General features: G+C 38.2%; 1 protein-coding gene across 12 annotated transcripts in view; it reads right to left on the reverse strand.

The window, feature by feature from the left end:
- Positions 1 to 1,811: 1,811 nt before the first annotated feature.
- Positions 1,812 to 16,669, reverse strand: part of YAP1 (Yes1 associated transcriptional regulator) — a 127,367-nt gene continuing 112,509 nt past the window's right edge. For all 12 annotated transcript variants that reach the window (XM_066247835.1, XM_066247809.1, XM_066247893.1 and 9 more), the window contains 3 exons: positions 11,056 to 11,186; positions 6,991 to 7,103; positions 1,812 to 5,474 (listed from right to left, as the gene is read on the reverse strand). In XM_066247835.1, the coding sequence (XP_066103932.1) occupies positions 5,236 to 5,474; positions 6,991 to 7,103; positions 11,056 to 11,186 (483 nt within the window). In that variant the 3' untranslated portion in view covers positions 1,812 to 5,235. The remainder of the gene's footprint in view (positions 5,475 to 6,990; positions 7,104 to 11,055; positions 11,187 to 16,669) is intronic.

Below are 16,669 nucleotides of genomic sequence, written 5' to 3' on the forward strand. Positions count from 1 at the left end.
GCTCAATTATCTCCAAATACTGCTTTGAATAGCAGCACATCGATACCAGTTGTTTTCTTTCAAATCTTCTAACAGGGCCTAACAAAGTCACTTAAGAGTTTTGTTTTCTGATAAAATAAGGCAGATTAAAAATTCAGAGTATCATTTCAGTATCATTTTGTTCTGCTAGTATCCTGATTCTGCAATGACTTTCACATGTGGTAGTACTAAGACGCCGGTTTGTTTAAGGCTATGTTTATGGGTAAGAAATGATCAATGATCAGACATTATCAGAGCTAATTGTATCCAGGCAATACGGCAAGAAATGTTCTATATGTAATTTGGAAAAACAGTAGTTTCTAAATGTCACAGGATTCTCATCTGATTTCTAACTCAGTAATACAATTATAATCAGAATATTTTACCAAGTTTCTTATGATAATTAAAATAAAGTGACTAAATGCCAACAGTTTCAAGTGGGTTAGGGAAAGCATGTCCTACACCCTGCCAGAGACCTTTGATTCCAGCAGCACATGCATTTGCTTGTAACTACCAAATAAAGCCAAGTTTTCAATGTAATTAAATGTAGACCTAATGTAATTTACAGTCTGATTGCCATTATAGAAGGAAAGAAAACATGAGGGGGTCCTTGTGGCTGTTCTTTGGCAACCTCGGCTGACAAGATGGAAACCGAGGAGGGAGGATTAAACATCATGCACTGGTGCACTAACCATCCCTGCAGTTAACCACCTAGGCTGCTTTTATTACTAGTTATTATTCTTTCCCTCTGGAAGAAACATTTGTCTGTTCATCCCAGCTGGGCGATTCATTTACTGGGCTATTTTACGTTAGTTTTTGGTCTGTCTTTCTAAGGAAAACATTATATAAATGACAATATCAGGATCTAAGGAAGGCTCCAAAACTTCTCAGATATTTAGAATGCCCCTACTTGTTCTCACTAGAGGTACTACTCAAATCCAAATTAATATATAGTGGTGGGCAAAAGTATTAACCTACCTTTTGCCCACCCCTGTATTATTCTGAATATTCTGCTGAATCAGACTACATCAGTTACCTAAAGTTTGTATGATTCTCGTTCACAGGATTCAGAATGAAGGTAACTGGGCTTCAAGCCATCTAGCATAGGCGCACTGCCCACAGACTCACGTATAGTTTTGAGCTAAGATGGACAACCATGACATTTTTGCCCAAGGAAAACAATAAATTTCAAGCTCTACAATATTAGTGTTCTTCTACTGTAAAGAAATTATACATAACACAATGTCAAGTTTTCAGATTTGCCTCACCAAAACTGATGTCAATATTGAAAATCTTATATACATAAGAAATAATTTTCAAAGACAATAAAATCTATTTTTAAAAAATCTATTTCTTAATCAAAGTTCAGAACCTACCCCTTACATCTGTGAATGTTTCTTATTTATAAAATGGTAACTATTAATTTTCACGAATGTGTTATATTTTGAATGCCATGAGATAGTATTTTGGAGAAATAAAACCAAAGGCTGTCGTGAAAGACTGTGTCAAGTTCTTGTTTCTTCTGTGCTGTCACATGCAGTAAAGTCACTTACGAATGAAGGAGACAACCCTGCTTACACAGTTATCGATGGGGATGGGGAAGAGTACAGTACATAAAAGTACAGAGAATTACTTTATCTGTATTTCAAAGTCCCAAATGCCAAACTCACCTTCATTTTTACCTGTGTAGCAGCTACTACTATAATCACCTTTTATCACCAGTACTTGGTATACTGGAAATCCGTTAAGAAGCCAAAAAGTTTTAAATATATTAATTGTTAAAAACAACAAAGAAGAGTTTAAAGAATATATTTGAAACACATAAACAAACAAAAAGGTATTACATAAGAAAAAAACAATGTAACAATTTATGTAAGTACCTAACATATGATGAGCATGCTCTTACAGCTATAACAAAAAATGGTAACATTGGTACTATATATATATATATTTGACAAGTGTGCATTAAAGAATTCTCTAATATAAAACATTTAAAATGTGGAGAATACTTTTTCAAGATACAGAAAACAACTGTTAATATAGGCACACCCACAATTCTTATAAAAACATGCCAGCGTAAGATAAAATTCATCTGAGCACTCATTTCTTAGATTTACAAAGGCTAAGAAATTGTTACTCATTGGATACAGGCTCCCATTTTGCACGGTTAGAGTTTCAAAGTTGATTGGTATGAATTATGAATTATACAATTAATTAGTGTTATTTTCAGTATTTCTCCCAAGGTTCCATATAGAATGCATCTATTTAATATGAAAACAGCAACATTATTTCTTTATAAAAAAATCACTTCCTTTGTTCTTTATAAATTTTTTTAAATGGCACTATATTTAGAAAATATTTATTATAGCAAATAGTGCTTTGGAAAAATCTGAAACTCTAAGTCAACGTGCTCATTTCAACCATAAGTAGGTCTTAGAAGCCCTAACTGAAAAGAACACAAATGTAAAAAGCTGGTAACTTTAAAGATTATAAAAATTGGTTTATTGTAAAAGCAATTCAAGAATACCCAGTTAAAATCTTATCCCAATGCTACCCAAAACAACTAAGAACCAGTTAAACACATTAGGCACAAGGACAAAACAAAAAGACGACATTGAGGCTGTGATTAAACTCAGAAAGAGAAAGGACTCTTAGGTCTCCCTCAGGTCCAGAAGGTGTAAAATCAAAGCACTGCTCTGTTAGGTACCGCAGTGCTGCCATGACATTGAGGTATAACTGGGCAAGTTAAAGTCAAGAGGAAATGAAGAACTCTGTATTCTTATTTTGTGGGTATACTCAAGTGATTGAAATTTTAGGAACAACTGCCTCTAATGACAGCAAGATGCAAGATAAGTCTTTATTGAAGAAAAAAGTTATAAAGTTCTCTATCAAAGTCCCACTAAGTCTTCACAACCCCACCTCCCCACCCTTCCCCTTATCTACAGCTACTCTGCTGATATATAAGATACGATCTTGATTTTCAGCTTACTGGCAAATTGTAGGCACTCCTTCCAAGTAGCTTTGATTTTCTGCACATAAAAACCCAACATGCTATATTATCCATATACTCAACCATTCTAGGTAGAATTTTATTATTGCTCTAAAAAAAAATTTGATGCATCTGTACAGTGGCCATTTTCCCTCAGACTTAATTCACGATTTCATCTTCCTACTGTTTTCTTAATAAAAGCTTAGAGTCAATTATTATGAGTGACTGACCTATGAATCATTATATACAACACAGTGATTGCATTTTTTTGAGCACTGAAAATACTTAATATAAAATGTTTTACTTCTAACTTTTGCACTCCTCTAAATTGAAGGGTCAAAATACTTAGATTTTGTAATCAGGAAAAAAAATATCTATCCACCCAAACTAAGGCTTTTCATAGCAGTTTTAGCCAGCAAAAAAGATTTTATGTCTGTTATAAACCCTTGAAAATAAGGGCTTACTCTAGAACACTGAAAGACCCTTAATCATAGAGGTGCTGCTGGTGTCACTATAATTCACAACCATTACTTCATAGCTTATACTGAAGAGTTGATTCATGCTCATTTTTTTCCTTTAAAAAATACTCTTTGGAAACCATTATTACTCCTGTAGACACATATTCTAGTTATATCTCTTCCTGTAAAAATAAAAGTATAATCAAGATTATCTCTATTTCTTTGCTAAATTCAACTACCAATATACATTTATTAATCTGATCACTTTACCAGCTGATGCATAACCTTACAGAATTATGATACTGTCCTGGGTCAGTTCTCAGTATACAGAAGTAGGAGCAAGTTTATAAGGAAGAAGAGTCTTGTAGGCAATCTTTCAATGTAGTGTTTAATGTGTTCTTTAAAATGCCTACAAAATACTGGAATTTACTTTCAAAACTAAGGTGAAGGTAACATTTCCAAAGCTAAAGGAAGGTGGATGACCACATGAAGCTCACTTCTGTCATGACCATTATGGACCTACAGTGACTTCCCATCAGGACTTAAACTTAGTCCAAGGGAGTAACAAGGGGAAAATAAAGCCATTTCTTGTTTGCTTCTTTCAAATTCATGACATAATATTTACTGTGTGCCCGGAGGGCACCCACCACTCCTCTAGGCAGTATCTCGAACAATAGCCCTCCCAGAACAGTGAACTACCTCACACACCTGCAGACTGCCCCAGCCATACTTACACTACCTGTGATATAGAAACTAATAGTCATGTATTCTAAATGATACATTCAAAGCTACCACTGTAAAATAAACTGGAAAGTAGAGAAACCTAAAAAAAAAATACATTCTGCTATCACACTATCATAATAAATGCTATAAGTGTGTGGGGGTATATATATATATATAAAGAGAACAGATAATCAAGATTTAAATAAGATAAAAAAAAATCAGAAAATGTAGATTTTACCAAAGAAACTACAATAACCATCCCAGCTACAACTATAAACAGATTCGTTACTATGGTAATTTGCCTTGGTTCCAGGAAAAAAAAAGACAAAAACAAAAACCCAACCAAACAAAACAAAACAAAACCCACCAAAACCTATACTTGAGTATGCAGCAATAATTAATATATTTCTATGGAAATTGTCTCATGCCTTATAAGCTCCTAAAAATAAAATCAAGGTCACTGTGTGACTAATGATATAGCACTAGGAGGAAAAAAACCACTGAAAGTACAACAGTCTCCAGCCTTGGTTTCAGCTCTCTCTCCCATTAAGCATTAAGTACTTAGTATCAGACACAACATTTTTGGCTTGTCAGACCAGTAAGTCATGTTTTTCCACTGGCGAGAGGCAGCTGAAGAAATAATTGCTTAAACAAACTAAACGCTGTGACATGAAGCATTTGACTTCCAAGTCTATTTAGTGAAAATGACTGGTCAACATCTAACTGGGCAAAAGGAATGGCATCCATCATCCAAACAGGCTCACTTCCCCCAGCCCCCAAACAAACAGTAGTTATAATAGCAAAAGAAACAAAATGGTTTTTTTTTTTGATTCTTTAGGGCCAACTATGAAAGAGGTCAGCAACATATTAACAGCAGCAATGGACAAGGAAGAATAAAATAATGGATGAAAGAATCTTGCTGGACGTTTGTTCATCTTTTTCTGTATTAGCCAGAAGATTGCAACTGGCTTATTTGGAAATTTCTGGTATGTGTGTCTTATCTCCTTAGATCCTTCACAGATTTAGAATTCAGTCTACCTGAGGGCTCTATAACCATGTAAGAAAGCTTTCTTTATCTAGCTTGGTGGCAGCCAAAACAGACTCCATGTCATTAAGGATGTCGGAACTCAAAGCTTCCTGCAGACTTGGCATCAACTCCTCTCCTTCTATGTTCATTCCATCTCCTTCCAGTGTTCCAAGGTCCACATTTGTCCCAGGAATGGCTTCAAGGTAGTCTGGAAAGCGGTTCTGCTGTGAGGGGAGGGTGCTTTGGTTGATAGTATCACCTAGTTAGAACAGAGAGAAAGAGAGAATAAGGTTCTTTTTGAAAAGCTAACATCAGAGCTGTACCACGTGAGAGCACACAGAAACGCATGAAAGCACTCCCTGCTGACCTGAAATGGTGCTGTTTTTTCAGACCAAACAACCCACAAATGACAATGCCAAGATCGCTTCTGCCTCAACATTTGTCCAGATATTTCACCAACAACTCGACTGCTTATTACTATGTGCTGAGCACTAAAGGCGGGCGGGGGGGGGGGGGTCACAAGAAAAAGTAAAAATCCCCTGGAAAATTATACACAGTAAGGGAGAAGGAATAAGCATACTACACAAGAGCTCTATACCTGGTTCCCACCCAGATATGCACCACCAAAATAAGATGAAATGTGAGAACGAATGGGACAGTCCCATCATTCCCTGAAGCAAGCTTTGAGGAAAATAAAAGGACTGGATGAAAACTCTATCCCACTCTTGCAGATTCACATTTCTTAACAGTGAAACAAGCTCCCAGAAAATAAAAGGACTGGATGAAAACTCTATCCCACTCTTGCAGATTCACATTTCTTAACAGTGAAACAAGCTCCCAGAACTTCTTGAATAAAAATCTTCTTAGCTTTGCTTCTAGGTTTTCCAAATTTACCTGGACACAAAACCTATTGTGCGGGGGGGGAGGGGCAAGATAACAATATTCCTTAGAGCTTCGGTGAATACGCTTTCATAACCCATTTGATAAACTGTGAAGTGGCACAGCAGTTTGGAGAGAAGGCAAATGGGGGACAGGTGTAGGGAAATGATTCTGAAGTGACTCCGAAGGATGACAGGAAGGGGGGATTCTAGGGAGCATCCAGGCCAGAAGCTGGAGCAGCGCAGGCACGAAGAGCTGCCACTCACTGTCCAAAGCCGTCGGCTGGAGAGCCAGCCAAGGGGGAACCGCCCACATCCCTGCCGGTCACACCCTCGGAGAGCCGCCAAGTCCAGGCACCAGTGCCCCCAGGAAGCCACAGGAGGAGCGGCCCCTAAACGGCCCCTGTCAGGCAGGTATTTCTCAGGTCCCACAAGACCCCGTAACTATTCTAACAATAAAGTACGTGAGTCACCATCAAGTCTTTCCCACTTTGTTTCCTGAGCCCTGTAACAACTAAATAGGACCCAAAACCCTCAAAGAAAAGAGGGAGGCAGACCCTGAATCACATACAGAAATCTCTCTCCAAAATTAAGAATACAAATCTGTATTAATAGAGAATTCTAATAAGGTCCTCAATTGCCCTGCCAACTAATTTACTACTGTAACTGCTAAAATAAGTTATACTATGTTTTGTTCATTTAGAGTTAAGACTCCACGATATTTAAAACCTGGGAAAAGATTTACATTACAAACTGCTATATAGAAACAAAAGAGGCACAGTTTTGAATTGAGGTCCTTCTGAATAATCTTTGCTCACAGTAGCTTATTAGACCTAGTGATAAAATGACAATATCTGCCTAGAAGTCAGATTCCTCAGAGGCAGAAGGAATACCAACCTGTATCCATTTCATCGACACTGTTCAGGAAGTCGTCTGGGGTCCGAGGGACACTGTAGCTGCTCATGCTGAGCCCACTGTCTGTGCTCTCATCTCGAGAGTGGTAGGTGCCACTACAAAGAGAGATAAGAACCAACAGAAAAATCTTAAAAAACAACAACACTCACTGAGTATTCCACGATTCTCAAAGGATGAGTGAAAATTCCTGCCCTGAATGCTGAAACAAGCCTCCTCCTTCAGGGCCCATAGCCAGCCCTGAGTCTAGGCATTGAAATAGACATGGTAATCCTAATCGAAGCTGGCAGCTCTCCAGGCTGAGATGTCTTCTAAGTTTCTGGGCTTGATGGCTATAGGGAATAAAGAAGACATACCCTACCTGACCAGGTGGTGGCACAGTGGATGGCCAGGCCCAGAGGGTTGACCTGGGACACTGAGGACCCAGGTTCAAAACCTCCAGGTCACTGACTTGAGCGCAGGGTCGCTGGCTTGAGTGTGGGATCACAGACATGATCCCACCGTTGGTGGCTTGAGCAAGGGGTCTCAGCTGGAGTACCACCCCCACCATCAAGGCATATATGAAAAAGCAATCAATGAGCAACTAAGGTGCCGCAATGAGAACTGATGCTTCACATCTCTCTCCCTTCCTGTCTGCCTGCCCCATGTCTGTCCCTCTCTCTCTCACACACACTCACACACAAAACAAACAAACAAACAAACAAAAAGGACATATCTAGTTTTCCTGGCTGCTGACAGAGGATGCTCTGCACAGGTCTTCTCTCTATAATGCCATTCTGAACGTGGGGCATCCCCATAACTCACCTGCTTCCAGGTCTCAATTTCCCAAAAGTGAGAGCACTGGCATGGGTCAGAACACAAACCCCAGCCAGGCAGAGACTGGTCTGCACTAGACTCACCTTCCTAGCTCTTATGCAGTTTAAGCCAAGGGGAAAAAATAAAACAAAACACAAAATAAAGAGCCAGAATTCCTTTTTGGACTGGGCCAGAACAGGTGAGTCACTGCCCATAAGATAAGAACTCCCACAGCTGGAGCTTCTTGCTTCTGTTTACGGGAGGAAAAACCCAAATGCCTCAGCATAAGATAGGAGCCCTTAGAGTTCCAAGTGAAGAAAAGATTAATTAAAAAACAAACAAATAAAAAACTATAAGGCAGAGACACTTTGGGAAAAACATGAAAAAGACAGATTTTTACTTCAGGCTAAATGAAGTTCCCTAGATTGACATACAGGTATGGTAAATGCCCACGGGACATTACCTTCATAAATAGAGCACTCTCCTAAGCTAGCAGCACCATAGATAGTAGCTGGCATGGACTGTAAAATTTGGAGTTCTACTCATTCTAGAAAATGTTACGGCAAAGTGTGAAATAAAGGCAATTGTTGTTCAAGGGTCTATGATCATGATGTGAACTTGAACTTACCTCACAGCTCAGACATTTAAATAGCTGTTTAGCTTACACAAAAGTTAAACAACAATTAAGCTGTATAAAGAGCTTTAATAGTTGCTTAAGGTTGTAAACTAGCCCCCAAATTTCTCCCTTAAATTAATGAATGCATTGGCTTTGCCTCCCCACACTCTGTACACTGCAACCACTGGTTCACGCTAATGCTTTTTGCCAGATTTTGGTAAGATTCAAAAGCCTCACACAGATCCGAGAAGACACATGTCTGCCTCTGAGACCATGTGTATACAATGCAGCCACATAGGAGAAGGCCTCAGGATGTGGTTTGTTTTTTATTTTGCCTGCCCCGATCTGGGACAAGGGCCTGGTCCTAGTCATCACAGTATTCACACTGTTAAGCACAGAGCTCAAATCAGACACTACAGACTGTTACAGAATAGCTGAATTTACACAGTTGTGTAGAATTCTTTCCAAGCCACAAGGAAGTACATGGACAGAGATGACAGAGCCATTTCCCTGACAAGGAACCACTCTCTGCAGGATCCCAGAGCCTGTAGCCCCCACTCATTCAAAAAATTCACCAGCTTGACCTGTGGTAGTGCAGTGAATAGAGCACTGACCTAGGACGCTGAGGTCCCAGGTTTGAAATCCTGAGGTTGCCGGCTTGAATGCAGGCTCCCCAGCTTGAGTCCAAGGTTTCTGGCTTGAGCTTATAATTGGGATTTTAATTTCTGGTAGAGATCAGTGTTATTAGTCTGAGGGCAGAGTGCTATGTCTGCTCTTCCCTGGAGCCCCAGTTACTGAAATCCACACTGGCTGTCACATTTCTCTCTTCTAAAACTGGGTTGGCTGGACCCTTCTGTCAAGGCACGTTTGAGAAAGCAATCAATGAGCAACTAAGGTGCCGCAACTACAAGCTGATGCTTCTCATTTCTCTCCTTTCTTCCTCCCCTCTCTTTAAAACAAAAACAAAGACAAAAAAAAACCCCATTCGCTAGCACCTGCTACTACATGACTGGCATTAGAACAGCCTCAGACAACAGGAGGTTAAAAACCACCACGGTCTACGACTGATGCTTTCCGAGAGGCTCACCACTTCAGGGAGGGAGAGGAACAAATACACGAGTAAATCATAGTCAAGGGATATGTGATCAGAGTGCTTTTAGAACACAGAGAAGGGAGCTTAAGATGTGCAGTGAGAAGGTTTTGTGGAGGAAGACAGCAGAGACGGCCTTGAAGGCTCTCAGGGTAAAGAGAGAGATGGGGATGCTGCACCAGGCCTAAGAATCAACTCCATGGCAAGTCAGAGAAACCAGTGTTTATAGAGTTTAAGAAATCTGTATAATCGAGTGACAGGCAATGCGGAAACCACCAAAAGTTTTAGAAGAGAGAAATGTGACAGCCAGTGTGGATTTCAGTAACTGGGGCTCCAGGGAAGAGCAGACATAGCACTCTGCCCTCAGACTAATAACACTGATCTCTACCAGAAATTAAAATCCCAAACTGCAGCCCAGATTCAAAGGTTTTACAAGAGAATGTTCACAAATGACTATCAGAAGGATATGCATTCTGTCCATTTTTCTGAAGAGCCTAATTTTATTTGTGGGTCAATATAGGCCTTCAATACATAGGTACTGGAATTATATTGATCTGAAATTTCCCTCGTGGGGAAAAATGTTCTGTGGCTCTGAACTTCCTAATTAACCGCAGTTTAAGTTCAGAAATACAATCTTGTACAAATACACTCAAATTTTTGTCAGAACTTTATATGTCAGAAGAGTAAATTTTGTCTTTCTTAAGATTATGAAGTTTTCAACTTAATATGTGAGAACTTAAATGGGTAGCATAATAGCTTTCCTAAAATACTTTTAAAACTGCATTGTTTAAAATTGGTTTTAAAAAAATCTAAAGCACAAAGACCAGAAAGTATTTGTTCCTTATTTTTAACAACTGAAATTCCAAAATATTTTATAACTTAGAAGAATGAATTGCAGTCCAATCTTAATTTTAAACGTCTTTCTAGGCCAAGAATAGGCCACCTGTTTCAACTTGCAGTTTTCAACACAGTGTTTATACATAACACCGCACTCTTCCCTAAACTCAAGATTGGTGGTAGCATCCTTTAGCTGCATTTCAAATGCTGCCTTTAATATTACATCGTTTGAGAGAGGCCCAGCTTTACATTTTATCTCCTGGAACTACAGCCTTTACGAACATGAGGCCTACGGGCTACTGCTACGAAAGGCTCAGGTTGAACACTTATGTGGAAAATTCCTTCCACTCATCCTTTCAAAGCAGCCCTAAGTAGGTTTAAGATGCAGTTCATTGGCTTTCATAGAAAGGCATTTCACATGTTTCTTCATGATACTGCAATTTTAAGTAACTGCTAGTCAACAGTATAGGCAGAAGCAAACACGTGACTTTGAATTAAGTATCCTCACTACAAGTCTGAACAGCTCACTTCCTCTCACAGGAGCCGGCTTTAAATCCTCATTTTATTGCACTTGCCATTTATGAAAAGATTCCTTTACAACTATGGTTTCTGGCCCACACAGATGTTCAAACAGCTTATTACAAGCACTAAGGAGAATAATCTCAAAGCTATGATCTTTTTCAGATATTGGCTGGCAGCAACTCTCACCAACCTGTTCAGGAAGGGATCTGAGCTATTGGTTGTCATTGTTCTCAATTCCTGAGACATCCCAGGAGAAGACACTGGATTCTGAGTCCCGCCATCCTGCTCTAGTGTTGGCAACTGGCTCCGGAGAGCTAATTCCTAGAACAAACAAACACAAACAGAATCAGTCTGCTGATGAACAAATTCATTCTTAGGTTTAAAGAAATAAAATGTATGAAGTTGAAACATTAACATCTATTTTAAAGTGAGTCAGTTTCCCAGTCAGAAATACCAAGATCTTCTATCCATTTCAGGTGACTGAAAATTAAGTCATATAAACAGAAGGTTTATCTAATCTTACTAACCCCAGATTATACATACTTTATTACCTAACGTCATTTTGTTATTTTCATAACTTTGGCATATACTTCCAAATCCTTCCTTTGAGGTGGGATAGAAAATCTGGTCTTTTAAAAAAACAATTCTTAAAGTTTATATTTACTCACCAACCCTCAATATGGTTTTGCATGTTTAGCACCGGCCAGATAAAGGTATTTTCATATTACATTGTAGTTGTGTCAAATATCTTCTTATACCACTTGTATGCACTACTATTTCAATGTCTAGTAGTTATAAGACATAATGCTGTATCTTGTTATTTGTACATTAGGCAATGATCCGCTCACTCAACATGATAGCTCCTTGACCTTCCAGATTTCAATGACTGCCATCTCCACCTACTGCAATCATCCACCTTCACAGCCAAGACCTTGCTATTCACAACCAAACCTACCTCTAAAATCCTCCATTTTTTGTTTCACTTCATTGCTACTGCACCCATCACCCTGAAACTGTCATCCTCCATGCACAAAACCTATACTCCCATCACTGAAACTGCTGGATCTCTAAATTGCAATGATACTGCCACTGCACCGTTCAGTGAACTCCATTCCCTTGGTCACACCCTAGAACTGGCTTAGACATTTCTCCTCCAGAAATCTAATGCGCACTCACCCGACTTTCTGGGACCATACTTTTTTCTTTCTGCCCAGTTCTAGCATAATGTGATTCCCACTCTACCAGACCTACAACCTCAGAGCCCTACTTCCTTCTCTCTCCTGCTGTTCCAGCCTATTACCTGCCCCCCCTTCTTTCCTTCTTTTTAAAAAATTGAGGAATAATCGACATAACATTATACACATTATATTAGTTTCAGGTGTACAACAAAATGATTCAATATTTGCTTATACTGTAAAATGATTACCACAATAAGTCTAGTTTCTAGCCATCCCCATACATAGTTACATGTATGGGGTTGTGATGAAGGACTTTTAAGATTTTCTCTTAGCAACTTTTAGAGATGCATTATTAACTACCGTCACCATGCTGTACATTACTGTTTTACATTGATCCCCATCACTGACTTATTTCACTTAACATAATGCCCGCAAGGTTAGTCCATCCATGTTGTAAACAGCAAGATTTCTTTTATTTTTATTGCTGAATAGTATTTCACCGTGCATATATACCCCATTTTCTTTATCCATGGATGGACACTTAGGGTGTTTCCACGTCCTGACTATTGTGAACAATGCTGCAATGAACATGGGAGTGCAGCTTTCTTCCAAAATTAGTGTTTTTTAATATTTTTAATTTATATCTTACCTATTGAATTTACTGAGGTGACAGTGGTTAATAAAATTATATAGGTTTCAGGTATACAATTATTAGTGTTTTCATTTCCTTAGGATAAATACCCAGAAGTGGAATTACTGGAGCATACGATAGTCCTATTTTTAATTTTTTTGAGAAACCTTCATACTGCATTGTAGCTACAGCAATTCACATTCTCACCAACTGTGCCCGAGGGTTCTTTTCTCTCCACATCTTTGCCAACACTTGTTATATTCTTTTTGACAACACTCACTGTAACAGGTGTCAGGTGATACCCCAATGTCATTTTTGAGCTGCATTTCCCTGATTCCTAGTGATGTTAAGCATCTTTTCATGTGCCTGTTGGCTGTTTCCTCCCCCCCCCCAGGGCTAATCAGTTGAAATACACAAGCACCTTTAACATTCCTCATACACCACACAATCTTATTTCAGTATTAGCAAATTCCAACCCTAACTCAAATATGCTTGCTTCATTTCTATACTAAGACTGCTATGAAATGCCTGAGAAAATCATACAACTTATCCAGACTGTTTCCATAAACTAATGGTCTTTGGCCTTGTCCGGACCCTTTGTACCACTCAGAGATTTTTTCCTTTCTTTGGTCTTTGTCGGTTTTTTTCTCACATTCCCAAGATCACTACTCTGAATCTGGCACACTCTCTCAAGCTCCCATTCAGTCAAGTCCATTTCCATCTCTCTCTCATTTAAGGAAGAGCATTGAGGCCAGGAGCGCAATCTTGTGGCTCCTGCTGCCACCCGTCTATGCTATCTTCACTCATCCTCCTCTCTGTCACTTTTCTTCCAGTCTCAGGAAACGGAGTTCCTCTCCTCCTCCTATTAAAAGCCAACCCACTATCCAGCAGCTTCTGGGGTTCATTCGATTTGTTTTCTCTCCATCCTCTTTGATCCTGTCCATTCTCTTGCAAAGTGATTAGTGACTCTAAAACAATGACAGCGCACTCCTTGCCCGTCTGAAGTATGACATGCTGCCTCTTGACCATGTCTATTTTCTACATGTTCTTCCCGACTAGAACACTTTTCTTCCTTCTTTGTTATTTTAGACCTTCTCTAGGTAACTTTCCATGATGATCCCATTTCCATCTTCGAGTTGAATTAGACAGACAGATATGAACATATGTATGTAACATGACCTAAGTACCCGTTGCATGATATTGTAATCATGAATTTCTTCTCATGCCCTTAAGGGCACACTGAATGAGTGAATACACTGTTTTAGAGCATAAACCAATAACCTCTAATACCTTCAAGATTTTATGTTGCCATTGAAATATGAGAATATAAGTAGGAATAAATTTTAGGATAAATAAAATTCTAGATGAGGCTGATTGCTAGGGTTCTGCGAGGCAAATGTAGGTGTTTCAAAATATGTGATCTGTAAATATCTTGAAAAGAACCTCATTTGCTTCCTATCACGGAGGGCATGATCCTATTTGCGTATAATTCCTTGCAGCACAAAGCAAGTATGCTCTATAAAACTAACCAGTAAATCATTATTGAAATAACTGAATAAATTGGCTGTCAATTTCGGTTTTTACCCTTTTGGATAAAGTTCCCACTTTTCCAAGATTGTTTTATGAAGTTAAAACAAGTTGTCATGGCAGATTCTACATGTTTTGCTACTTTGAATTTTGCCCCTTTGCTTGTTCAAAGCTGTCCAAGTTTTATGTTTTGCTGCCTTTAACAACTGAATTTCTACTGTCAGCAGACATTGCAGAACCAGCTTATTCACATTTAAAAAGAAAGGTAATTTGGAGATGTAAATAAAAAAAATTGTTCTAAGTTGCCTAATGAGAGAGCATATCCCCTGGAGGGCTATGGAACATACTTGTCATCGAATCCAGTGTGACTACGAGTCACTAACCTAGGGGTTCATCTAGACTGAACTCGAAAGGCTCAAGGAAAAAAACTGCCACTTTATTTACCGGTGGTGGTAGGAGGGTTTTAGCATTATCAATCAAATGAGAAAGAATTTGGCATGAAAACAAATAGTGTGACAAGGTCAATGATAAAAAAACTATTCAACTCACTTCTGACACTTCAAGTTACAGCAAAAAGAACAGTGTTGATTACGTGCCCTTCATAATTTCTGAACAGCTTGAGGTATAACTGACGTGTAATTTACATGTATATTATCCAAAAATTGATATATTCTTATATACAATCATCCCTCGCCATATCATGGTTCACTTTTTGTGGTCTCACTGTATCGCAGATTTTTAAATTGTATATATTGCGGACTTTTTGCTATATCGCAGGATTCTGTGGTATATAGGTATTTTTATATATTTATTATTTTAATTATTTTGTGGTAAAATAAGTGTGGAAAAGGTTTATAAGAGTGTGGGGACGGTATATAAAGTCTTAAAATATATATAAATAATGAAATAAATATACGGTCGCACTTCGTGGATTTTTGCCTACTGCAGGGGGTTCTGGAACCCAACCTCCGCGACAGACGAGGGGCCACCGTAGTTCAGTATTTGCTAAAGACAAAATAGCTTTATATAAAAGTTGACTTGGTAGCCCCTTCCCCAAGTATTAATTCCCATGTTAATATTTTTACCTGTTGTGAATATAATTTATTTTACTGGATTCAATAAAGAATATGAAAAATTTCTGTTGCTATTTTAAGAAATCATCAAAAATGAGAAAGCAAAACTTCTGTAGGTAGGTAGGAAAACCAGCCAAACTTCTCCCCCTTCTTAGCCTATGACTTTGGAATTCAATTGATTATAAAAACAGTAACTTCTAATTCCCATAAACACACATATGTAAGCACAAACACACCCATATAGAGATAGCTTTAAACAGGCAGATCTTAGAAGTAAAATGGAAATTTGGAGAAGTGTCCTACTACATGCTTTACCTACCCAGATTCTGAAGGAGAGTGAACACGGAGTCAGAACTAACTGAAAGAGTTCTCTGTAAGCTGTCCTGCATCTAGTGAGGAGCAGTTGTGGATTTATTGGGAGTAAGCTTTATTTGTAACCAAGAATTGTAAATATGAACATGAACACACTTATATAAAGAATTTGTAAGTATTGAAAAGTTGTTTTAGACTCATAGAAACATTTTGCTAGTGACTCTAGCAAAAAATATTTTAATATTTTGTATGAAAGTTACATAATCTGAAATTTTTTGATCAAAAACGTACTTCATATAAACTTTCTCCATTGTACTGCATTAAAAAAAATAAGGCTGTATATATTTACATATATGTAAAATAAGCCTATTTTATTGCAATAAAGTTACTTTATCAAAACACATTTTGGATGAATATGAACATTATTTTGTAATTGGGTAATTCTGGCCTAGCTATTTAAAAATAAGCCTTGGGACATAACTGGACTGTCTACAAAAACTGATTTCAGAGGAAACATGTCATGTTGAAAGTTACGTCTATCTCTAAGGAGTTTTTATCCTGAACAAATGCCTAAAATTAGAATACCGAGCTAAAAATATAAGTTTGTTAAGCTTCTCTTTTCCCCACGAGAGTTAGAAAAAAGAGCATGACTGACTTTCAAAAATGGAGAAGCAAGCAAGTTGATAGGAAATTCAGCCAAAATTATCATGCTTCTGTATTTCAAAGGTCAAATAGATTTTTTGGGGGGGTTTTTTGTAGTAGTATTTGACTTTTTCTAAATGAAACAAGTATTTTTAGATCATTTTGTTCTGTAATAATATAAAAATGTGGTGGCTTTTCCCATTGAGCTCGTAAATCTTAGCTAATCTGGGACGCACTGAGTCAGAGCTATCTGCACTGTAAGTAAAACCAATGGTCCCAGCTTTGTCTGAAAGGAACCTTCCAGGATGGTTTGTAAAAAAACCCACAAATTTGCCTGCTTTATATAGTAGACTTTTATGGACTCAGGACCAAGCCATAAGCCACTGACCTTTTTTATATTGCCCTCCTTTCATTTAAATAGCATTATTTCCCATAAGGAAA

This window comes from Saccopteryx bilineata, chromosome 1 (genome assembly GCF_036850765.1).
Source record: "Saccopteryx bilineata isolate mSacBil1 chromosome 1, mSacBil1_pri_phased_curated, whole genome shotgun sequence".
Lineage (NCBI taxonomy): Eukaryota > Metazoa > Chordata > Mammalia > Chiroptera > Emballonuridae > Saccopteryx > Saccopteryx bilineata.